The sequence below is a fragment of the Anas platyrhynchos genome, chromosome 3 (assembly GCF_047663525.1).
Source record: "Anas platyrhynchos isolate ZD024472 breed Pekin duck chromosome 3, IASCAAS_PekinDuck_T2T, whole genome shotgun sequence".
NCBI classification, from domain to species: Eukaryota; Metazoa; Chordata; class Aves; order Anseriformes; family Anatidae; genus Anas; species Anas platyrhynchos.
The window spans coordinates 29054705-29081457 of NC_092589.1; the positions used below are offsets into that span (position 1 = coordinate 29054705).

The 26753-nt window shown below is 35.6% G+C and overlaps 1 protein-coding gene across 4 annotated transcripts in view; it reads left to right on the plus strand.

The window, feature by feature from the left end:
• Positions 1–26753, plus strand: part of FMN2 (formin 2) — a 181234-nt gene that overhangs the window by 19589 nt on the left and 134892 nt on the right. For all 4 annotated transcript variants that reach the window (XM_072035606.1, XM_072035607.1, XM_072035605.1 and 1 more), the window contains exon 3: positions 16321–16487. In XM_072035606.1, the coding sequence (XP_071891707.1) occupies positions 16321–16487 (167 nt within the window). The remainder of the gene's footprint in view (positions 1–16320; positions 16488–26753) is intronic.

A 26753-nucleotide genomic window follows, 5' to 3' on the forward strand; every position in this document is an offset into this window, starting at 1 on the left:
TATTTGCAAAAAAATAGTGAGAATCTTTTTGTGCTTTTATGAAAAATAAACAAATTAGTATCATTTATGAAGGGAACAATTACATAATTTAAAAATCACATACAAGAAAACAATTGAGCTATCAACAGCTATTCATTATGAAAATGCTATCTTATAATGCAGATTAAAAAAAATTATATAACTTGTAGTCACTTGCATTCACTTTCTTTGTATGCTTTATGTTCTACTTGACACCAAAATATTACTAATGAATGAACCTGCCTGGAAACCAAAGTTAGAATTAGAGGCTTTTTTCACACAGCAACAAACTCAAAGAGTGCAAAATACTCAGGTAAAACATTTGTCAATTGAAATGAGAAGAATACTTTCATTTTTCAGTTGTCTTGAATAGAAATCCCCAACCTCACACAAAAAGCCTCCCCTCTCAGGGGAGCTAGCCCTCTCCAAAGAGAGCTGAATCCTTTTTGTGTTTTAAATCCCTTCCACCCATTTACTTAGATTTAATTTCAAACATTCCTATTTAAAGTTTTGCAACTGGAGGTGATCTCTACTTTCAAGTTTTTGGTGTGTAAAACACACTTTTTTTTTTTCTTTGCTATTAATATATATACAACTTATAAACAAAGTGCAAAGCTTTAAATTGCATCACCACTAATTAGACTCAATTTTATGGTGGTGCTATGAGGAAAATAATTTTTTGGCAAATCTCAAGGACAGTTACTTTTAAAACCTTATTTATGAGGAAACGAGCTTCATGTTTCCTTATAAATTTTTGATTTACCTGTTATTGAAGTTTTTTGGTTTTGTTTTGTTTTCTCTTATCCCACCAACAGTTATACTGTTATTGTGAAGGGACCACTGTCCAATGCAACAGTAGTTCTATCTCTTATGGAAATTACTGTGACCCTAATTTGCATGTATATGCCAGCTGTCTTTACAAGCAGAGGACAATTACACCTTTCAGTTCATGCAGAGTAGCTTGAAGTGAGGGAATTGGAAATGACATGATAACACTTCATCTCTCTTTTTGGTTGGTCTTCTGGTTTCTATAAAATATATTTATAAGCTGAAAATTATCAGGAATACACAAACAATAACTACCATGCAAGGAAAAAGGAAGTTAAACTGAACATTTATATTCCCACAAGCTGGCTGTCATTGCTGTAAGAGCAGCAAAGTCTTTTTATTTAAACCTGTCTGCATAGCAACAATTACAGAAATAATTTCCTGGCAATGTAAATATTGTTTTGGAAAATTGTTGCATTTTAATTGCATCCATCACATGCATCAATGTGGTGATTACAATCAGGCTTTTAGAAATGAACGTAGAAATAAGGAATTATAAAGAATGCTTTATATATGTGTGTGTGCGTGTATGTGTGTGGATATGTTAGCTTCTTGCCTGGAGCACAAAATCCCATCTTGCTGTGCAGTGACTGCAATGTCGGTTTTGCGTTTATAACTAGAATAATGTAAAATATTCCACAATGCTTCAGTCATTGATTTTAATGACAGCAGATTCTATGCAGATGACTGGCCTACTTTGGCACAACATTGTAGTTTGGCTGTGTGCCATTTGGTTTTCACAATGATCCATGTGAACTAAGGCTTCTTCAATGTGAAATGTAGATGGAAACCAACAACTGCAATTGTAAATATGAATATATCAATTAAAAAAAAAAAATAGTCCTGTTTGAATTTTAGGGGGAGAAGCAAAGAATACAGCTTGCCAAAAAAAAAAAAAAAGCACTTTTCTAACTTTGCCTCTAATTAATATTTTTATTTTTGATTTATGTGAGAAATAAGTACAGTACAGTATTTTGAATTGAATTTGATACAATGGCTAAGAATGTGGCGTGGACAAATTTATGGGCATTTTGTAATTAAGGCAGCAGATCTTTTTTGATGAGGACAGCTGTATTTGAAATTGCAGTGACAGTAATTACAAGTTCTAGGTTACCTGATGTGCAGTGGAGCCATGGGTTTCACATTGTGGTCTCAGGAGGACACAAGCTGAACCTGAATGAATAAGGGTTGGTTCTTTTCTTCAGGATGTGGCAATGAATGGTATTTGCTAACGTCAAGACAGTGTCATGGTGGGAAATGAAAAATGTTTCCAAACATTCACATAACTGAAAGAGAAGAGCTAATAGGCTCAGTTAAGAGAAAGGAGTTTATCCTTGCACTAATTTGAGTTGCAGTGATTGCAAAGCAGATAGGAAGGATCTGTTACATAAACTGAATGTAACTGAATGTTCAATCAGCTACACCGGGCTGTAATTAAACTTTATCAAAACAAACCTATGCCCTTTCTAATCTCTGTTGGCTGACTGTAACACATTTGGTGTGTGAATCTATTTCAATCTGCCCATTTATCATTAAATTTCTGTTCACAGTTTCATATCTGTCTTAACTTTAGCTGTAAACAGGAAGCAAACAAAAATCTGATTTACCATAAAATAAAAACCTGAAGTCAATCCCATGCTTGTGTGATCATGGCCTCTCTCTGATTTCCATGGAATGCAAGCCTGGTTCTCACAAAGACCACTTTATGTTACTTCTGCAAAGTGCTAATGTCATCTACACCCACTTGCAGCTACAGTACATTGTCTGCAAGCTTCTACAAAGGTCTTAGTAAAGATAAGTATGTGAAACTTGAAAAACTAGAATGAAAGCTTGTGTCTGAGATATATAGTAAATCTTTTTAGATGCTTTTGTAAATTTTTTTTGTATTCTGATGCATGATGTTGCACACAATATGGATTTGTATTTATTGGTGTGCTGAGAAGAACATTTATCATGCAACTGTTATGTAAGGCTATTTACAGTATACTCTTTTGCTGATGTTTCTTAGCAGTAATACAAATGTCTTTTATCTGATGGCGGGACAATGTAGCCTCAATGTAGCCTACCCAAGAACATCCCTTCATGTGATGTATGATCACATACTCTTTTTGCCTAGAAAACTCAAGCCCAGAGAGTGTAATAAAAAAAAAAAAGGCAAAAATCCAGTCCAGCTACCATAAAAAGTGCGTGAAAATGGGGGGCAATTCATTATGGAGAAACTGCTGAGTGCAGATAAGCTGCTTTAATGTTACTGTGCCAGCACTGCAATATGGGAATCGGAGCCATGTGAGTAATGTCACTGGAATGCAGGGCTGCCACAGTGTTGTTTTGATAGTCTTATGATTAATGCTTTGATCTTTATCTGGAGCTTCGTTGAAAGTAACAGGATTTGGTCATGGGGCTGGGTGACTGCATCTCTCAGGCAACATCCTCTGGAATTGAGGTCTGACGAGTTGAGTTGAGCCCAGCTTGCACCTCAGCTAAAGATGTGGTTTTTTGGTTTCCTGCTGATCTCTTTTGGGCAAAGGGAGAAAGAACAGTTTGTAGCTGAAGGTCCATGCAGCTCTGCTTGGAGTTGAGGCCTAGAACCAGTGTTATCCATCCCACAGAGGAGATGGCTAGAACTAGTCATGAATGACATCGTATGCTTCGGTGACTTCAGTTACGTGAAAAGAGCAAGAGATTCTTCCAGTATGAATAGCTATATGGAATTTAAGTTCGAGTATGTTTCTTGGATCTAATTGTGCTTTGTTTTCTTTTGGAGGGTGCTGGCTTAGTTGTGTCCAGATGTTTGGCTTTTTAAAAAGTGCATAGGTTCTTTTGTGTAAAACCTACTTAAAGCAGGCCTCACCTCTTTCTCTACAAAATTATTATTTTATCTAAAAATAAAAATAAACTTGGCATTGAAAAGCATCCCCAGGAATATTGTAGGCTGCCTGCTGTATGAGGGATCAAGTGTTGATGTGAATCACAGTGACAGAAAATGTGAAAATACCAATTAGCCAATGTATTTTGTTTGTGCTCTAGTTTAACCAAGCTCAGAATATGGCCAAGAGTATTCCTTATAAACTACTCCTTTAAAAATGTGAACTTATGTAAGGAAGAGTAGTGATAAAGCATATATGTGTGGGTGGTTTTGTGGCTGTGACTTTGACTATTTTCAGGCACATTTAAAAGCATAATTCTATACTGGTCATGTGGAATACGACAGTTTCTGGAAACTTACCTTTATACATACAATTTGTCTTTTTGTAGAGATAAGGTGATTTAATACAAGGAATATATCTGCTTTGCACAAAGCAGACGTTGTGCAAAGAAGGTGATGAAAGGATGTATGAGGGCTTGACACCGTCACCTCACTCCTGCCTCTGAGCAGCAGCAACTCCCTGTGTTCCTACGTTGCTGTTCATCTGGAGGAAGTTAGGGATGAGGAGATGGTCTGCATTACGTTGAGTACAAAATGAAAATTTCTCATTTTTATTTTCATGTTACTGATGATGAGGATGAATTTCCTTCATTTCCTTCTATGGAAATGCCTCAGCTCCCTGACCTTGAGTAGGAGGAGGGCTGTGTTTTCTGATGCAAAACTTTGCATTATTCTCAGAACATGAATAGATGAATACAGAACATGACCTATTTTATCTGTAGGTGTATATATGATATAACACATTAAATCAATTAGCTATTTTGCAAAGGTAAGATGCAGTGGTAATGAGATTGTGCATATGTGTTATCACAGTAATAGTAAATCCTAATATGGATAAAACTAAATAGAAATATATAAATTCAGAGGACACAGAAATGCTTGGGACCTTAGTGATTTTGGTGTCTTGACATATATAGCTAAATAGTGGCAGGAAAGCCCAGTAAGAAATGAGACTTGCCATTGAGATGTTCTTATTTGGCAGTAAAAATATGAATTGTTCAGTCTTAAGATTTATATGAAGTTTATCAGGAATGCCAGAGGTCTGAACCCGGTGTGAATTTGAATCAGGAGGAAGCATAGATAAACTCTAGAGAAAAAAAAAAAAAGCTACCCACTGTAATTACTTCCACAATGAATTTATTTGAAGCCAAGATCCATCTCAGATGTCCCTTGAAGATACATAATAAGTAGTGTATACCAGGGGGGAAAATAGTTGTTATATCCTTCCCTCTTCCCTGTACCAATAAGGAAAAAGTTGCTGGAAAATGAAGTCAATACTGCAGTAACGCGATAATTAACTACATTAACATCTGCTAACAGTCATGGAGCTGAAGTGGTTTTCATTTAGGGGGGAAAAAACAAAACACAAACCTAAAATATTGCATTCACAATACAGGGTGTGTATCTAAACGCTTTTTTTTTTTTTTTTTTTTGTCATGCAAAGAGCCAAGTCAATGTAGTTTGCTGAGAAATGGCTGAGGGAAATATTTGATTACATCAGTGAAAGAACATAAAGAACTACTTACAGTGAAGGAGATGGGATTAAGTTTATTTGGATGAGGTCTCAAAGAATATAGAATTTGGCACAAATATGGCACAAATAGGCAGGCATATATATTTATTTTTCATGGAATATAACTAATTTTTTGCTTGTTCCATTTCTTCATTTTAGCAGTGTTTTTTTCTTTGTACCTAACTTTAAAACAAAAACAAGACAAACAAAAACAAACACTCTTAAATATTGTATAAATATAAAAAGTCAGCAGCTGTTGGAGGAGATTAGACTTTGGGTGTATATGGTCCTGTAGAGAAAGAAAGCATTGGGGCTATCATAGCTAGGTTGAAAGAAATCAGTTATGTGTCCCACTTCAGAGGCTTGCTGGTCCAGCTCAGTTGTGTTTTGTGACCTGTAGTTGCTTGTGCAAATACTTGAATTTACTTCTAAGGTAGAGATGAGCCAGATGCAATTAAATGCTAAATGAAATGTGGAATGATTGGGAATCGAGTTGTTTTATTAAATTGGGTCATAAAGAAAATCATGCTGTGTGTATCAGTTTGGACTGACAGAAGAAGCAGTTAGAAATAGCTGCCCAAAAAAACATCAGAGGTGCTTCTCACTTTAAAGAATCAGACAAAGAAATGTGGCTTTCCAGCAGCCTGGGAGTACTTGGCACAGAATACCAACTTCACGTTGCAAATCACCACAGAAACTAAAAGGGTAAAAATGGACAGAATTAAATACTTGCTGAGAGGAACCTAAGCACCTGGAAAATACAATCTGGAAGTTGCCAGAGATGCAAATGATACCTAAAACATTTGGTAGACAGACACAGATTCTGTTTTAATATAAACCACTCTGAAATTAGGAAAGTTTTAGTAATGTACCTCTGTAATATTCAATAATAATGTGTTAGAAATTGAAAATAAAGGAAAGTGAAAGGCAGACAAGCAATATAATGGTGTAGGAGTGTGAATCTTTTTTATATTTTTAGAAAGGTATTTTGTACTATGTATCACTGTTGCATTGTAGCTGGGGAATTGTTTGTTACTTGAAAAAAAATCAGCTTTGAAAGTCATTTAGTGGCACATAAAAAATACTCTACTATACGATCTACTATACGATATTCACTACCTTCATGATCGAATATACCTATTGAAATGTAAGATACTATCTTTACCTTTGCACCTTATTTTATCGTATATAAAAGTTTAGTTAATACTTTGCCTCAATTTATGCTGTAATACCTATGTGTTATTAGAAAAAGCAGAGTGGGAGAAAGATAGAAAAACTTTGTCGCTGTGGAAGCAAAATCTTAAGGAGCTTAATGTTCACGTTAGAAATATGGAGTGCATAAGAGACTTGCTAATTTGCAAAGATTCAGAAAAAACTGTCACAGACTATCACAAATATTTAAAAATTTTGAAGCTCTGGTGGTAGCAAAGTTTTTAGAAAAAGTATTATGTTGTTGTTGCAAATGATCCAGGCAATTTCAGTCCTCTTCAGTTTGGCTGCAGCAACAAGCAAGGCTTTGGAATGAATCCTGAAGAAGGAAATTGTAAGATATCGTTGGCTACGCAATAAGAAGGTAAAGTAAAATAGAACAAAATACAGCCTCATTTCAACAAAGATCAATAAGACTGTTTTTATTTTTTTTATGCATGCCTGTTTTCTAGGCAATGCAAAAGTGGTAGAAAGGGATTAATCTGTGTTATGTACAAAATAGAATATTGCAAATCACTTATCCAAAGATTAAAATTACTGTTGGCTTTGACAAGGGATGCTGTCATGTATCTTCTCTTCCACCATGGGGGCACAAATCCATTTTGGCCCAGTTCTACCTCGTGCTATGATACACTTGGTCAGGCAGGGGAATTTCATTGCAGTTATTGCAGGAGTAGAGCAGGCTCCTGACCTTAGCACTTGCTGGACTCAGCCTTTTCATCACCAATGGAAATTTTTGCTAAACTCTTGTCTTCCTGTATTAAAACCCAAATTTCAAAGTTAGGAGATGGGCTGATATCAGATGTGCTGTTCCAGGAGTTCATTCACCAGGACCAAGGTCTGTGTTAACCAGTTCTTGATTTAAAATTGTTTTGTCTCTTTTCAAGTATGATCAGTGCAAGTCTAGCATAGAGTTAAGTTAATATTTTAATAGACCATTGGATGTTATGCTGAAATTAGTGGTGTTGTCGTGTCTCTTAGCAAGCCCAAGTGGAACAAGCTGTTAAAAAAATACAGATGCTTAGTTCTGTCATGGGACATGATGGATCAACAATGAGATCAATGGTAGGGCTTTTTTTTTCTTCTTTTTTTTTTTTTTTTTAAAGAAAACACACACACACAAAACAAAACAAACAAACAAAAAAAACCCCTCTACTTTGTAGTGTCTTTCTGGGGCAGCTTTTCTTGATATCTTCATTTCTGTGGAATCTCGTTTTCAGATTTTGGCAGACCTCAGATAGGGCCTGAAAGCATTTCACTGATGTTTGTTTGAGGTGCCACTTCTGCCTCTCCTGTGCTGTGTTGGCCCCAGAGGTGGCAGCAGAAGTAGGTGTCAGCTCCAGCTTGTACCCTTGCTTCCTGAAGTGAGCACACGTGTTCTACACATGGCATTTTTGGGGGTGCCTTGAACGCTTGAAGCTGTTGGTATTACATGGTTCTCTTTCTACAATGGACTGCTTGTTCTAGTTGAGTGAGTTGAAACATGAGTGATAACAGCCATCTTCAAGCAGAATCCAAAATCTGTTATGGATAACTTTGTGGCTGAAATTAAAAGAAAAAAAAAAAGTACTTGCTTGAATTGGAAAAGGGTTGGTACATTGCAGATCCAACTCAGAACAAGTCAAGATTTTTCAAGTAAAATTTTTAACAGTCCAGAGGATGCTAAGAGAGGACAGTGTCGAGAAAGGGGAGTACCGAGATGCCAAGAGGCTCAGATAACTTGACACAAGTAAAGCATGGTGTTTACTTTGATACAGAACTGAAGAAATTGAATTAATAATTGGTAGTTTAATTACAGTTGCTTAAGAGTCTATGAATATTAATAAATAAATATATTCCTTCATAGAATTTAATAAATAAATATTTCTGACTTTGAAATGACATTGGACTGTATGCAGGCAGGCATTAAAAACTGGAAGGAGGAGAATAGTGCTGACACTTGTCTTTATCCTAGTTCTCTTAGAATTCTCTTCAGAAGTCAAAAGCAGAAAGTCTATCTAAATTTAAGATGATTTTTGGGTTCAGTTCCTACCATCCCTGTGAACAAAGCCAGAAAGTCTACTAGATGGTTATCAAGGAAAGAAAGAATAGTCCTCTTAAGAATTTCCATGCATCCCTGACATTGGTAACACCCTAAAGACTAGAAGATGTAAATGTAACAAACATATATAAAAAATATAAAGAATCGATACATTGCCTTTGCTTTTTTCCCCCTTGGAAACATGCAGATACTGGCTATTACACTGAGAATAAAAGTGAAATGAAATATATCTTAATGACAGTCACAGGAATTTGTACAATAACCCTAGACCTTGACAAGTTTTGTAACTATTAAATTATTAAGGTTTGAATTTTCTGGAAACTAATTCATGATGTATTTTTTGTATTTATTTCTTTTGGAAGGATTTTCTGTTGTTGTTTCCAAACCATGTTGTGTGTGCAGACATGTTGCTTGTTGGTTTTCAACATTTTGTTTAACAAAGCTCACATTATTTAAAGAAAGTATCTGTCAATTAAAATTCAGTCCACTTTAAAAACAAAACCAAAACCCCTCGCAGGATGAGAGGTCTGGAACAATTTCCCAATTTAAGTCAGCAGAGGATTAGAATCTCTGCAGTGAGAAAGTCCAATAAATGAGTTCTCTAATCCCAGAATAGTGAGCATAATCTTTCAGGTCAGGTTTCAGGAAAGCAAGACACTAAATTAATTTGTTATTTTTAATGCAAATATATGTTTAATATGTATTTATGCAGCTCTTGGTCTTATTATTTGAAGAGAATAAGAAATGGCTAGATTACCAGTTTCCAGTTCTTTCATTCCCCAGGTTCACTGCGCACCTTTGAAAACCTCTTCTTCCTCAGCAGTCACATTGTACGTTGTGTTTACATGTAGGCTGACTGCTACCCTTTAGCTGGAAAACTATCTTGAAATTTGAAAATATTAAGAAACGAAAGGGAAGTGTTAAATAAATGTAATACTTTTAATCTGTGAAATACTAGTCACTTTGTTTTGTGTACCTGAGACCTAGGAAAGCGTATTAAACAGGAGAAAGGTGAAAATGAAGTGAGATGCTTTTGCCTCTAGGAAATTATTCAGCAAGATTTTACTTTGCAGTTTAGGGAAATATGAGGACTAAAACTTGTACTGTGAGGTATTTAAGAAGTTGCATGTAGTTCGCTTACCAGCCACTGTGGAAGTCTTCGCAGGATTTTTCTCTCAGACATGCTTGTCCTATTCCAGTGTTCTGGGAAACATTTGACACTGCACAGCTCAGTGCTTTGTCAGATGATCTAGGCCTAAGTTATGACCTTGGTGTTTGTGTATGTAGAAAAAGAGAGAGAACAAATTGAACAGGAAAAAAATGATTTTGAGAGAGAGGAGCAAAAATTTCCTAACTCTTGACTGCTGTAAAAATCGGCTCTTCTTTTTCCCTATTTTTCTTAAATATACAGAACTATGTTTGCAATTGTAATTTTCTGTGAATTGAAAAAAACATAAGACTACAGTGGTCTTTTTAAGACTGATAGAAAACATACACAAAATGGATATACACCATTTTGTCTCTCTCTTCTTCCTTTTCCTTTTTTCCTCTAAGTCCCCAAAATAGAGCAAGGCCTATGGTACTTTTTGCTTCAAAGCTTATGAAAAAGCTTTGCTGTGTGAGCGTTTCTGATCTTGCTGAAGTGGGGGCGGGGAGGAGGAGTAAGCTGGGGAAAAAAAAAAATCAAACTGATTTGGGTTTTTGAAGATATAAGCGGTATGTGCATGAGTCACCCTTGACAGGATTCTGAATAGGGCTTTCAGGATTTGTTACACTGAAGTTATTCACTTCTCCTTGGGAGAAATTAAAACAGAAAGCCTGTCTCCAGCCTGCATAGGTTAAGATTTGCTGACGCAGCTGTTCCGCTAATGGTGAAAGTGTGGTGTAGCTGGTGAGAAAAGAGAATCGCATGAGACCAGCAGAAGGGGGAGCTTTTGGAATATAATGCAATTTGATTGTTAGGCTCCACTTGTGCTCACTGGCAGCTGTGCTCCCAGGCTTTTGCAGATGCAGTGCAAAGAGCCACATTTTTAAAGATAAAAGTGAGGTTATAACAACACACTCCTCAGAGAAACATTGCAAGCTCTGGTGTGGTGCAGTGCCTCAGTGCGGGCAAGTGTGGGTTTTCTAGTATGTCTGCAACTATTTTGTTAGCTCTTAAATATTCTGTTGCTCACTGCTTTGTTGTCTAAGCAGACCAGATAGGAAGAAAGCTGTAAAGTGCATTCATTGAGTCAGGATCTGCCATATCTCTCTGTGGACCACACAGAAGGCACCTTCACCATTCAATAGCTCTGTAGGCAGCCCAGTCGAAGGCAACCCTCAGAGTAGTGGAGATCCTCATCTTTTTGGTGTCTGCTAGAGAAGGAAATAAAAGGTGCCCTGAAATATCAAGTAACTGTAATAGAAAGACCAAATATTTTTTGTTCTAAACATCATCTCCCATCAGATGTGACTCCATCAATGTGATGGCAGACAGGGTGGTTAAGGTTATTGGTGCTAGCAGCAGCAGTTGCTGTCCTTTGTGTGGAGGTGTAAAGTATACACATGGACTCCAGGCAAGGAAGAACCTACGCTTGTGATGGGATGGCGCTGCTTGGAGTGATTGTATGAAATCGTTATAGTCATTACATCTCTGATATTTTATATTATTTTTAATAGTAATGTTTGTAGATTGACTTTAGGTAGGGGGCAGACTTCCTTTCTTCCTTCACCACACAGTTGAGTAGATATGGTTGTAGTAAATCGAAAGTTGAAAATGAACATCCAGGAATTGCAAATATCTGCTTCTCCCAAAAAGGAATGGGAGCCATACTGGACCTTGTGGGTTTTCATTCTCTGATGAATAATCTATATGTTCTATAATTGTTGCCAAAGGTGTTTTAGATAAACAGTGTTAATTAAGTCTCAGTGATAGAATGAAGAACTGTAATGTCACTCAGGAGATGACAAGGTCGTAGTGCTTCATCCTAAGAGGAATGAGAGGTAGCAGCAGATGACATGGAGGTGGAGAAGAAAGGGAAAATGGAAGCTGAGCCGGAAAACCTCAACCATGTTTCACAAAATATCCATAGGAAGGCAGAGTACCTGATACTTCCAAGATTAATTTCACGTTATCATTCTTTTCCTTAATTGTGCAAGCCGTTGTAAGATGGGAAGGGGGAAGGAGTCTTTTTTTTATTCCTTAATGAGATTATTTTTTTTTAACTCTAAACTCCTAAAAAAAAAAAAATTACACTTCCCTTCTTTTTGTTTGATGAAGGGTCTTGGCAAGATTCTCAGAATATTGATTTGACCTGAGACTGAAACTTTGTAGCAGTTCTTGTACCTAATACAAAAATCTGACAACCTGACAACCCCCACCCCTCCGCCAATACTTGAGGTAAAGGTTAAGAATGGGTTCTGGGAATGTCATGACCTGGGATTTTAGGGAAAAAAAATATTAAATTTTAAAACTGGAATTATTTAACCTTTTAGAAAAATGTCTGCTGAGAGATCTTTGTCCTTTAATATTTTCATGACATGTGAAAGTAATCCAGAGAAATTCCTTTAAGAGTGCATTTAAATCCCAGTAACAGAAATCAGCAAATCATTTGATAATCATTAATCATTTAGTTATTCAGGTTTTTTTGTTGCCATCCGCACCTGCTGAGAACATGCTTAGATGTTTATATATTACCTCATGTAAATTATGAATATGAGGTGATTATTATTTTCTGAGAAAAAGACTGTTTTTGTTGCATTGTATTTATAGACTAAAGATGAAAAATCTTAGCTGAAAATATTGCTGTTGAAGTTGTCTGGAATTTAGCCTATGCTTTGAATAGGGTTGTGACCTCTTTTTTTTTTTTTTTTTTTTTTTTAAGGTATAGATTTGGGGATTAACACTGTCAAGTTGGTGTTTTCCATTTCATGTGTATATATGAAAAGTCACTTTAATTTGAATTAGTTCCAAATGTGTGTAGTATAGATAGGGCACTGGAAAACTAGTTCTAGTTCCAAACAAAAGTGTTTAATTGTCTGCAGAGTCTAGTGTTAAAGGAAATATTTTGCTGTACCTCCACAAAAATATAACCGTTATCATCCATGAATCAAAATCATGCATGTGACCTCTTCTGCTTCACAAACATCTTTCATATGGTTGCTTTGACACAAGTGCAGGAGCACGCAGGGTCAGGTGATGGCAAGGTATGGGAGCCCACCAGTCTCCATGGGTCACCGAGGACTATCGAGGTGGAATGTCTCTGCTGCAGTGATGACTGTGGCTTTTGCCTGAAAGTAGTTGAAAGCAATACCAGCTTACCAAGGGAGGAACTACTTATTGGTAGGCAGTGGCTTCTGTATGTCATCCTCCTATGTAAAGTAGCCTCAGCCCTCTCTGGAGCTGCTCTAGTGCAGCAATTCTGTCTGTCCATCCATGAAGCAGCATGGTGTGATGTTGCTTCATGGAGAAAGAGTAACATTCTGAAATACTGAAATGCTTTCTTTTGGTAGGGTTTGTCTCCTCACCCTGTTTTGAGGAAAAACATATTGTCTTTTTAAAGCTTTGGCTGTTTTCTTATGTTCGATGAGGGGTTCTCATGCTTGCAATGACCGTTCAATTGGATGTTAAGCTGTAGTTGGTTAGAGGGAGAAAAAACAAACAAAACAAAACAAAAAACAGTGGCTTAACCCTCCATTGATTATGAAGTACTTTAAATTTGTAACATATAATGTTGATACAGGAATTTTTCTCCCACAGCTGTTCACAGCGAAGCTATTTCTGTATGTGCTGAAAATTAAATGTGTTTCAGCTTCCATTTGGTAAAATGTGTTAAAAGAACTAGCTAAATATATTTATTTAATTTCAAGTTCTGTCACTGTCGTCAGGTCTCCACAGCCATTGCAAGGAGCAGATAGTGTTAGAACACAGCTTTATTAGGACATTATTACCTTTGTCTTAAAAAAAAAAAAAATAATAAATCCTTTTGATTCAATGTGTATTTGTTACAAAAGACAGCTTAATGGTACTGAAGTTATCCAGAATTAAATGGTTGATTCTTTTAGATTAAAAAGTGATAGCTAAAATAATTAAGTAAGTTTCAATACCCTCCTTATTCCAAGACTGGATGGAATGCTGCTCTGCATTACTTTTGTCATTTTGGCCATCTGCCTCTGAAATGTACAAGAAATGAAGTTCATCTATGATATTTTTTACACCTGCTTACTCTTTATTGGCTTAATGCTAAACTATTTTCCAGAGACCTTATTTTTGCCTATTAAAAGACATCAGTTAATAACCACTATATAAATTAAACTGAGTAAATGGGGGGGCGGGAGGGGGGGGGAGGAGGAAGTATGCTGCTGTACATCCAGGAGAACGCTCTTTAAAAATTATAATTATTTAAATGTTGAAACGCCTGTAAAAATAATCAAGTCATAAATTACAATGCAATACATGACTTTGGTATATTTAATATAGCATAAAGAAATGTGTAGTGTTCTTGCATACTCTCTTTTTTGTGAGCAAAGGGCAATAACTCTGGCACATGCATTTTATTATATTTTATATGTAATTTAAAATGCACAAAATAAAATTACATAATATAAACTATCAATTTTTCCATTCATCATCATCTCTTGTAGCCTCTGTTTTAACTAGGCAACTTTCTGTGTTGTAGGACTTTGATGTGCTTTGCTTCAGAAATTGAAGCAGAAATGCTGCCTGTTAGTGCCCCTGTATAACTGTGACACCAGTCTTGGGGTCTTATTTTTTCTACAACTTGCTGGTATAGCTAAATGTCACTATTTATGTCTAGTAGAACTGATTTCTTGCAGTAAAAGGATAGTAACTATTTTTTAAATCAGATTTACCCATTTTTCTTGAATATGATTCTGCAGAAAGAAAATGTTGTTTCCATTTTTAACAGCATCACTAAGCATTTGCAAGTACAACTCCAAAAAATGATTACTGAAACAAATAACCAAAATGTCAGCAGGTAGCTCCTTGTTTGTGCTTCATTTCCATGGTTTCATACTGTTGCCTCTTCAAGTAGGGAGTTACTGTGTATTGATGCAAGTTTGTGTAAATTGATATTAAAAACTCAGAGTGCATATCAGCTAGTAGGAAAACCCCTCTTCAATTAATTAAAGGGGACTTTGAAGATTTAACAGCTGTGCTGTCTTTAGATAAATAAATAGAGGGATATGTTGAATAAGTAATTCACCTTGTAGATGGGGAAACCAAGGAACAGAGACAAATTAATCAGCAAGTTGATCAGAACATAGCAAAACTTGTTTCTCTTACAGACCTATCCCCTGGCTTAGTGCGTTGTGTCTATGAAAGGCTAGGAAACTTGGACTAATAATTCAGAATTATCAGATCTTTAGTTGTGGAGAGGAAAATCTTAGAAATAACTTCTAACATTTTATTGTATTGTCAATTTTAGACGGCATTGCCGTGCAAAGTTAAAATAATACAGAAACTTTGGGCTAAATGTCACTTACAATATCCTTTTCAAATCACATCCAGATGTTTTAAAAGCATCTCTTTTTTTTTTTTTTTTTTTTTGTATGTTCAAAAAGGCCTGGGAAATTTTACATTTTGAATGAAGTCAACATTTGAAAAGAAATCTTAAATTTGTACATGAAAAGCAGTATTGTTGTTATTGGTTTAAATGGCACTAAATTACTTTCTTAATGTAGTGAGTTTTTTTCTGGAAAATAACTTTGGCTTCTAATGAGTGAGTGGAAAAAAACAGAGTATAGAAACTGATTTAGGTACAAATTGTATTCACAGCTAGTTCATACTAAACCATGAAATTAACTTTATTACTCCCTCTGCTTTTTCTATTCCAGTAGGTCTATTTCATCTCTTTTTTTATATCCCATAAATCTGAACTTTGGCATCCTCTGACATTTTAGAGCTTAATCAAGCAATTTAGTATTCTTACAGTGTAGATTTTACTCCAGCCTCTGTATACAACTACTTCTTTTTAGTCCCTTTCTGGCGAACTTCACACAGCTTGAAATTCTTTCAGACCTCTAGCATTGTCTTCTCTAATGTGCTTTATAACATATGCCCTCCTTTCATGCTCTGGTCAGATAACAATGAAAACACTTTGATTGTGAAATCTGGCCCTGTAATAGGAATGGATCGCTCTTCCAACTCTTTAAGTTTTACTGCTCTGAAAAATGTGTTGCTGCTTGTGGCAATACATTTTAGCATTCTGCTGCTCTGGAGCTGTATTAAATGTCATTTTAAGCAGAGTAGTTGTCGGGTTTTTTTTGATGTTGTTTTTGTTGATCTTCTATTGAGAGCTTCTCCACAGAACTGGAGCACAATTTCTTAAAGACTATGATCACTTTGTGATTCAAAAAAACAAAGGCTCATTCCAAGAGCTTGGAGACTTGATTCTTTAATAACTTTGTGTGACACCCTTGGAAAAAGTTACTTCATTCCTTGGTAATATCTCATTTTTCCCATCAGGATAATTGTATAATATAAATAAGAACTTGATGTCTCACTAGCAAATCGTACTCGTTGTTCCCACTCCACAGTGCAGCCAGCTCAATGTATGTTTTCTTTAGTGTACCAGGTAATCAGGCTTCAACCAGTCCAAATGATTCTATAAAACTATTATGTATTAAAGCAACTGACAATAAATATTTTCTCCATATTTTTAAAATTTATTTCACTTTATTTCTAATATTTGTTGAGTTTTTCAGTAAGCATTATAAAGCCTTAAACTTTTTATACCACGTATAGCTACAAATTCTTATTGATATATGTCATCTCCTTGGCAGGACGAACTCTGCTGGAGAAGCTCTTCAGCCAGCAGGAAAATGCACCACAAGAAGAAGCAGAAAAACTATGTTCTCGTATTATTGCAATGGGTCTCTTACTTCCGTTCACCGATTGCTTCAGAGAACCATGTAATCAGAGTGCCCAGCAAAGCACACCCACATTTGATGTAAGTACTGGAAAAGTTTTTTATTTTTCTGTTTTTCAAAGAGGGACAAGTGTGTCACAAATGTTTACAGAACCCAATGACACATCTGTGCTAGATAACCCCCCCCCCCCCCAAGCTCTCCCCCCTCCCCCCCCCTCCCCCCCCCCCCCCAAAAAAAAAAAAAAAAGACTTTTGATACAAAATCAAGGAAGAGACAGTACAAATTTACTGGCATTCCAACTACATTATTATCTGTGCCTTTGGGCTATGTGGCCTTAGTGCTGTTATTGGTGGTATTTGCATACAGTTACAAAACTTTAGAAGAGATTGTATTGTAGACATCGCCTAACATGCTGTTCCTTCCCCTTGGATAATGAATTCAACATTAGGATGTGATTCTATTGTGTGATACTGTACAGTCATTGAAGTTTTACAGTGAACTTATTTATGTGATCCTTGCCCTTACAATTTTAGCTTTAACCATTCTTTGTACTGGTCTATGTGACTGAAAGTTTTTTTCATTAAATGACTTCGAAACAATGTACAAATGTTACCTAATCTATTTAATAGTTTACCAGTAAACTTAAGATAATTTCTACTCTACCTGTGAAAATGAAGCTTGCTTAGAAATAGGAAATGATTTGATATAAGAGAACTTCTTAACTTTTTTGAAGTCTTTCTCATCTTTGTTGAAGAATAACGTAATGCAGCTGGTAAAGGGAATGTGTAGAATAAGTGTTGGGATAAATTCTTAAAACAAACAAGCTTTTCTAGATAACCTAGTTCTTCTACAAAATCACTCAGACAACATTCAGTCTTTGTGTGTGGGTTTTAAGGGTATTTGAAGTATTTTCAAACTTCTAAATTAATTGGAAAATATGAAAAATGGAGTGTGGCTATAATATTATTCAGGCACCTTAAAATCACCTGCATCTGAAAGTTTCCTTTTACATACTCAATACATACTAAATAAAGTTATAGGAAAACACATGTTTCTTATTTTTCAGTTTGTTTAAACATTGCTACAATGTTTTCAGTTCTCTTGGTTTTATCATATATTTTAATTAATGTCATCTTCTTTGAAGTTTTTTTTTAATAAGTGTTGTATTCAAAAAAGTTTCTCCTCACTTATAAATAGACTTTTATTACATTAAAAATCTGGAAAGAAGCAGAAGTTAACTGTTATACAATGCTTTATCTAGAGAATTATTATAGTCATCTTTCATTGACCATATTTAACAGTATGGACTGTCTGAAAAGAAACAGTAGTTTAGCCTACAGCTATGTAAACACTGCATCAGTAGTTTAAGATGCTTCTGGTTTACCAGTGATCTCAATTTGAGTTGGGGTATTGGTAAGCCACAAATACTGTTTTCTGTACAAGTGCCCTAAATAGATGATGTTCCTGTGAAACAATGTGAGAAGTTGCATAAAGCTTTGTGTGTGTGCATGCAACTAATAATGTATCCCTCTTCAAAGAAGCATATATGTGCCTTGAACACTATGATCCATATATGCATTTCACAGGACACAAATGTGAGATCTGCTACTCCTTAATTTGGGAATGTGTTTCTTCTTCAGCGTTGGAATCCATAGTACAGGAACTCCGTGTTTGTTCATTAAAAGCCCTGTAAGGGTGAAAACTTTTAGAACTGCAGTATAAACTCATAGCTGAGAATGTAAAAGTTTGACTTCTAGATTATCTTTCTTCATAGAGTGAGTAAATTACATATCTTACAGAAAATAAATGCCAAATGTCACGTAAGAAAATGAAACAATTATTGTAAAAAAAAAAAAGTTCTTGTGATGATGATTATTACTTAAAAAAAAAATAAAAATAGATGTTACTCGTGTCCCCTTTTGCTATTCTCTTCATGTCCATAGTTTTCTGATTCTTTATCTTTTTTCCATTTACCTCATTAGAACAGGGTTTTAATGTTGACCTAACTGTTGATTTCAAAGACAGAGGAGTTAGACTAGCCTTAAGCAGTATTTAAAGTTTTACCAATCTAGAATTAGGAGATATATCATCTTGGACTTCATTCCAAAACTGGGAGCGCAGCCAGTCCCATATTCTTCCTTCATCTCTGAGTTCATCAGACGTGCCGTTTAACAGCTATTGCCTGTAGTTCCATGCTGGATCACCTCCAGTTTGGCTGGTGTCCTTTTCACTCAGCTGAAACTGCTGTCCCCAAAGCTCCTGTAACCCTGTCCTCGTCAGAGGCAGGTTTATCTGCCGCTTTGCTGTCCTCCCTCCCTGCTACATCCAGCTCTGGTGCTTGCTCATTCCTTAAAGTTACTCATGTGGCTGTTTTGATCTTTGTCTTAGTCTGGTTCTTATGAAGCTTCTTAGGTCACTCCTTCAGCATGATTTTTTGCTGGATTGCCAATCTTTTTTCCCCCCACTGAAATCCTTTTTTGGATCTCTCCTTTTCTCCTTTTGTGACTGATCACATGTATTTCTGAGCTTTCACTTATTTTATTTTTTTTTTTTTCCATGTTGAATAAAATCCATGTTTCCCCTTTTGCTTAAGTGTGGTCCCATAGTCTTTTTTTTTTTTTTTTTTTTGAGTTTTTTTTTGAGTTTTTGCAGTTTATGAAAATAATTCAGTAAGTTTTGTTCACTCTGTGATCTATTGCTTATGGCCTGAGATGAATATAAACAAGTTATTTAGAAGTCCTTTTCTTTCACTCTGATCTCCTTTTCTGGATGTCCTCCAGTGAATTTAATCTAACATGGCTAATGCTGAACTCTTGGCTGGCTTGAAATGTTTGCAATTACACACTGGTTATATTCTCATCTTCTTAATACTCATGCTCAGTAGCCACCTCTAGTTCTCTCTGTCCTGCAAGTATTTGTCCAAAGCTCTGCCTGTGATGTCAGTAGCACACTAAGATCTGTCTGTTTTTTTTTCCTCAAGATATCATTCCAAGCTTTATTGTGGACCCCATTAAATAAATATATATAACTTATTTCAACTTTCTCATTAGATCCTGCTTTTTCTCTTCTGCACTGCCTGACTGCAATTTTACAATTCATTAAGAGTAAAGACAACTTTCACAACTCGTGCTTTTTTGGGTTAGCATTATAACGGCTTCTGGAAACCAGTTTAAAATTCTTAACACTTGTATTTCTGGTGTAGGCTATGCTTTATGAAAATGATGCTCACTTCTTTATTAGTTCTAGTTCTACTTTGTTAGTATATGTTAAAAGTGAAGGACTAAAGAATACCAAATGAAAACATAAATCTTCAGAGAGCTAGCAGCTGTCATGAAATTTTTGCTCCAGAGGGTCTCTAATTTTCAGAAACTTATAACCTGGTCAGATTTTGGATGGATTTTAATGATGATTAGAAATAGCATGTTCCTGAAGTACCAGTGACATTTTTGTCAAATTTTGTTATAGCCCAAAGGATAGAAGGTTAAGAACTCTTGTAAGAGCTTATGAGAAAACTTACATGTTCTTTCTTGACCCATTGTTATTTCTTTGGAAGCAGATTGTGGCAGATGCTCAGCATAAAAAGTTAGTCTGAGAAATTTGAGCAAATCTCTGAAAGTAACAGAAATAGGTTGGGATTTTAAAAATGATTGCTGTTAAGCACTGGTGGAATTTTTAACTATAGCTCTTCCTACCTGCTCTTTTTATAATAATAAATATTAAGTAAATGTACAATGGCAGAATCATTCTCTAGAAATATGATTTTTCTCTGATAGTTTGCTCCTTCTTTGAGGGGCTGCTAATTATTGGCTCATGGAAGTCATGGCTTCTTACTTGTCAGCCTATCTTTAGTGCTGTCATTCTTCTGCTAGTATTTTATAAAATAAATTTAAAAACAGCAAGCAAGTGAATAAACAACTTATAGAAAGATCGGTTAAAAAAAAAGCCTATTCAAAGAGTGTTCTCCAAATGATTGCTTGCCTTTTAAATAAATGTAGCCTCTTTCTTTCCTCATTTTAACAGTTGTGACTTGTTCAAAGGTGCTTCTAAAGTTTCAAATGAAAGTGATTGTGACTGAATAGTATGTCAGAAATTAATGCTTTGTGGGAAAATATCAATCCAAAATATTTGTGGTATGTTATTTAATAATCTTATGTAGTGCAGGTGTAGTCCTAAGCATGTTTTTTTTCACATGGCACCTCATTATATTACCCTATTAGAATAAAATCAACATAAGGTTGAGCTGTCTGAACAGTTAATCTTTCACGAGAATGTAATCACAGGAGAGTTCTACAGGTAAATTTTGCAGCCACCTGTTAAGAGGATCACAATTTTCAGTAAGCAGAGATCTTACCTCCTATTTAGCTATTCTTTGAAGGACATATCACAGGAACTAGGAGAACCATCAGTAATGTCTATAAAAATATGTGTTCACATTAGAACTAAAACTGTTTAGACGCCAGTAAAAGCTGACATTTTCCTATCAATGTAAGGCAGCTTTTGTTTGTTTTACTCTTATGAAGAAATATTTACTGTAGTTCACATTTGTCTGAATTTTATCCGGAAGCTGAAATGTCTAAAGACTGTAGGTGTCTAGTCCCTACTTCAGAATTCTGATTCCAGACTTTCCAGTTCATATGGTGCAGTCTTAAGCTTTGGGCACTTTTTTCCCTGCATAGCAGATCTATGCCTTTTTTTTCTTTTTTTTTTTTTGTTCTAGTAAACTTTTCAAGTAGTTTAGTTTTAAACCACTCCAATTCTCAGTGGAAAAAAATAAAATAATTTTGTGATACAGGCTTTCTATTATCATTTTGTAAGAGCTTTGAAAAGAATATTAGTCATAGCTTTGTATCCACAGTGTAATTCTTATTTGGGGAACTTTGTCTCTATTGTATGTTAGCAATAAAATGTGCAACAGGTACTCTTTTCATGTGATTGAACCAGCAATGTCATCTTCCCTATGTCTGAAATGTTTTTTCAAGACATTTCTGCTGTCACACTTTAAGTTTTGATCTTTGTTTATTTCAGGTATCATTTTGTTTAGTCTAGCCCTCTTTACATCCTTTTGGTGCTTTGTTGAATGCTGTTATGTGTTTTGAATACTTCTGTTAATGCCATTAACAAATTAGAAATTATTTCTTCATATTCTATAGAAGAGCTAAATAGCCGTTTTCAAGAGGGTGTCTTTCTTTACTGTGTTATGTTGTGGTTTATAGGTATGTTTGGCAATTTGGAATAGAGACTGCCCCTTGTGTGACTTACAGGTGTGATGTCTGACTAGGTTGTCGTCTGTTTCTGAATAAACTCTCTGTTCCACAGGGAAGCAGAGAACCAAACAGCATAAACGGAAAATGCTATTAAAATGTTTGTTTTCCTCTTATCTCCACCACCTATGGCGTTACAGATGTTTTTTTTAAGGAAATAAAGACACTTTTCTTTCTGCTGAGTAGTAGCAGATGTTGGGACTTTGCAGGTCAGCTGGAAGAGGGCTTAGTGACACGGAGCTTTTTCTTAATGTTTTTACTAACACTGTTTACACCAGTCTGAAAATTAGTAGTTGAGCAGATTATAGGCAAACCCCTTTCTCAGAAGTCAGAAAGCCAAAACACCATTGATCAGTTTCCAAGGAGCAACTGTCACAAGAATTGACTTCAGCAAGGAGAACTTCTCTTCCACACAAAACTGGCACCAAAGCAGCATTTCTTCAAGAATACTTAAAATGCTTCAGGAATTAAATGTATAAGATTAAATGTAGTCCTATCTTATGTTATTTGTCATAGCAGTGTATTGGGGGTTAGTAGTGAATAAGGCTTTTAAGTAAACAAGGCAAAATTGTGGAATGGTGCAGAGAAAATAGTTTGTGAATAAGTTGCCTTAATCTGTTTGTCATGTAGTTACCATGGCAGTTAAGTTTGGCTGAATTAAACCCCTCATGTCTCCTCTTCCTTTTCCATCGCCCAGTCATACTTTGTGATGCTTTTTCTTTTGTGGTAAGCAACTCTGAATGTTCCTAAGAGTAGTAAAATGAAAACAGTTGGATGTTCACTGGGCTGAAGTATTCCTATTATGCTGCTTCCTTACTTCTTTTTTTTAAATTTTAATTGCATATTTATTTTATAGTTGTTACATCTGGTCTCATAGACTTCTAGCCTTTTTTTTTTTTTTTTTTTGTCCTTTCTATGTTTCAGTTACTTGTGGTGATGCTACCATGTCCACTAACAATGGTGGTATTTTATATGTAGGACGTTGCTAGGTGGTTGGGTTTTTTTGTTCATTTTTTTTTTTTTTCTTTCATTCTCTGGAAAAGAGCTTTGCTTACATGCTTGTTATTCTGAAAAGCCAAATCATCGTGTGTAAGATGAAGGTGATGGTCACCCTGTCAAATTCAGAGATGTTTATATTTTTTAACTTTCTGTACAGTAGTTTACTTAAAAGATGGAGTGATGGCCATCATTTCTAGCTTGGAGTTGTGAATACAGTGACACCTGAATTTTTGCATTTTGCATGTCATTTCAAGAGAAAGTTTTTAAAGCAGTAGTAATTACCTTTTCAAATAGAATTGAGGTGAAAGGAATTTTACAATGAAACAGCTTCCTTTGGAAAATTGAAATTAAAATATGACAGAATCCAAGCTTACTGCAGAACAGTGTTAATGTAAGTGAAATTAACTCCTGATGGAGAAGCTTCTTGCCTAAACTTACAATTTCTGAAGAGAGTGAATGAAGTAGTATATACTGTTAGATGGTTTAAGTTGATGATCTAGAGGTCCTGGGATGTGTGGTCTTCTACACAGAAGTTTGAATCCCATGGGTAAAGAGATTAGATCTTCGGGTTCTATTTCATTGTGCACTGTTAGTCACTGTTCTCTCTTCCAAGGAAAGCGGGAGAATCAGTTAAGTTCACCAGCTCAATGTTTTCAGCTATATTAAATCCAAAAGTTATTGGGGAACAGGAAGGCTGAGACAATAACTCTGGAACTGGATAAGAATAGATGTGGAAATGTGAAACTTAAGTTTCTGATTTTCTTTCCCATGACAACTGTCACTGCTGGTCTATGTTAGCTCTATTGGCCTCCCTCATCCCCTGGACACAATACTGAAACTTCAGTGAAGTTTGATGGCATCAGAAGTTTTTCTTTTGTTGGAGAGGAGTCATTTCTGAGTTATCATGGGAAAGAAGCATTTCATGACTTTAGGAAATTGGGAGGTATTTTAAAGTGAAGTATTGAAGCACCTGTTTTCTAAAAAGAAGAAAAAAGTATAATGCTTAGTCATCAAATTTAGTTTATGAAGTTACAATGCCACTTCACAGATATGTTACAGTATTCTGACTGATTTGGTGATTTTTTTCAGCCTTGTAAGGCATTTGTGCTCACTAGTGCAGCCAAGGGTAGCAGAACTGAGAGCAGTGCTTAATACTGCTCTTTACCTGGCAATGGTCAGATAGAGCCTTGCTACAGAACCTCTCCTCAAAAAGTAAACCACTTTTCCCGTTCTTGACAGTATTGATTTCCTTATTTTAAAAGCTGCTAAAAATAAAGCAGTCTCCTGCTGATAAGAGCATTTTGAGGTAGGCTGACTCTAATTTCTCAAACTAAAACCTTGCCTGTCCAATTAACTACTTGCATGCAGTGGGAACGTGCAATTTGCTTTCTTTCATTTTAGAATTTATATACTTAGTATATTGGAATGATTAAACTTTCCTTTCATTGAAAAAAATTAATTCCATCTGCATGAACTAATGTAGTACAGTCTAAATTATACACATTGTTGCACATCTGTGGAACAAGCTCTTTTTGGAGTTCTTAGGCTGGAAAACACCTTCCAGGTCATGGACTCTGCCCCCCACCCACTTATCTCAAGTCTCATAAAATTGAATTCTTCTATACGTTCATCTAGTTCCACCTCAAAGGCAGCTATACTTTTTCCCCTCCCCACTATCCTAGCTCTTCCTATAAGAAGTACATTCAGATACAGATTGATTTAATTAGTAGGAACCTTCTTGTAACTATCACCCTGTATTTACTCCTGGCCCATTTATACAGGTCTGCTGACATGTCAGTCATTTCTGTCCTCCCCGTTTTAGGATAACTGTGAATGCTTGGGGTTCTAGTGAAAGATTGCATTAGTTTTTTTATTTGAAATTAAATGGTCTGAGAGATAATCCATGGTGGAACCAGGCCCTAACATGGGAGCCACCAGGGAAGTTAGTACCAATTCACTCTAGTATAAGAAAGATTGGAGGTACTGTTAATGTGTTTCTGCCATCTGCTGCTTTTCTGAGCTGAAGTGCAGATGCTTTTCCTGGTAGCAGTATGCCTTTGAAACTGCCCCACCTTTTCCCATCTCACCACGTATGATCTGGCTTCAAGTATTTTTTTTTTTTCTTGAGATTTTTCAAAATACCCCTGATCAGATTTATGTTTTTCCTTTCTTTTCTTCAAATTTCTAATTTATGCTTTTGTAACCTGTTTGGGTAGCCTTGTATTTGTTCTTTGCTGTTTCATACCCAGTTTTTGTACCTCTCAACCATTTCTCATAATGGCTATTTTTGTCCATCGAACTGGAAGAAGATACAGTTGATTTAAAAACCAAGGTGGCATTGAACAGAAGGTTGTATAATCTGCACATCTACAGGAGCAATACTGCTGCCAGAAGCATGGATACAAGTTTGTGCATCATATTCCTATGTGGTAAATGTGATAATTTTGAATTCAGTCTTTGACACAGGAAGAAAATCTGGTTTCTTAGTGTGAAAAATCGGTGTGGTCCCTACCCTGAAAGCTCAAGCACCACCACTATGCCTTCTGACGTTTGCTGTAGGTCTTCTCTTCTGGGTCCACCAGTGTCTTTCTTCATCTCATTTATGAAAGGCCCTTACTTCCAGTAGCTCACAGCATTGGCTTTTGTCTTTAAAGATTAGTAGGAGAGTAAGCATATCTTCTGCTCATACAGTGAAGGAAAGTAATTAATATTTAATATATTTTGTACCTCAAATGTAGTGTTATGGTACCTGAGAATTAAAGTTTATTACAAAAAGACATACTTTGTGCCTGGTGACATCTGGCTGGGAAGAGAGTGAGTTAAACTACAGATCTGATGGTGTGTATCTTTGTTCTCAACACTAGCATCTATAAGCAGTAAAATGTCTATTGATTGTATATCATCAGATCCTGCAGGCAATTTGCCTCGCCCATGTGCAAATGCTCTGCAGTTTTAAGAACCAGTGGAAAGTGCTGTGTAAGGTTATGTGGAAACAAGAACTCTCTTCTTGATATCACATTTAGTGCACTGGACTCAGACAGCTTTAAGCTTTCAACGTCTGACCAGAAATTAGTCCAAATAAATAAGACTGGGATCGCTCAGTAGAGGAATTCTTATTATTTTTCATCCCAAAGCAGTGCTTTATCCTAGATAGCGGAGTCTGAGCAAGATGAAGTGGAAATTCCAGATGCATTCAAAGCTTGTTTACGGTAAGAGAATTCATTGGCTGTACTTATGATATCTAGTAAAAACTGCTTCTAAAATGAAAGTACCAAAGGAAAAATGTTGGAGGTGGAAGTTCATGGATCCTTTCAGTAAAAAAAAATATTAATGGCAAAAGCAAATCTGTCTGGTTTTTATTTGGATTTTTTTATTTTTTATTTATTTTGCTTGAATAGGCTATATGCAGCTAATTCTATTATGTTAAAGGACTTTCTCAAAATGCTCTAATAATCATGCAAATTTATGGCATTATCAATTTTGGAGAAGGAGAAACATGATGGGTCCATTATATTAACTGTCAAGGAATTAAAGACAAAAGGCAAAGAAATTTTGGACAGTGTCTCAAATATTAGGACATTCAAATGATTCATCTCTTAAAGGACATGGAAGTGGAGATAGGGTTAATCTTTTCCCATTTTAAGTGCAGTTTATCGACTATCAACTCAAAGTCTAGACCTTCAGACTGCCTTTCTGTCATGAGGGCTTTTCATATTCAAAATTCTGTTTATAAGTTTGCAAGTAACCAGAATTTAGCTGATGTTAATCACTTTGTTAATATGTTGAACACTGATGCATTTTGTCTGTAATGTATGTCCATTCAAGGCTTTTTGCAAGTTTAGATTTTCCTCTGTAAACGTCTGTTATGTTACAATTCTACTTCCTGTCCTTCTCTATGTCAAACAGAAAATTAAAAATAAATAAATAAATAAATAAAAATCCAAAACCATAAAAATAACAAAACAATAAATGATTTTATATACTCACAAATACGCCAGTTTAGGGGAGTCTGTGATGAAGTTGTGTGATGTCTTAACTGTTCATAGTTCATATGCCATAAATTTTATCAGCAGGAACATAGGTACT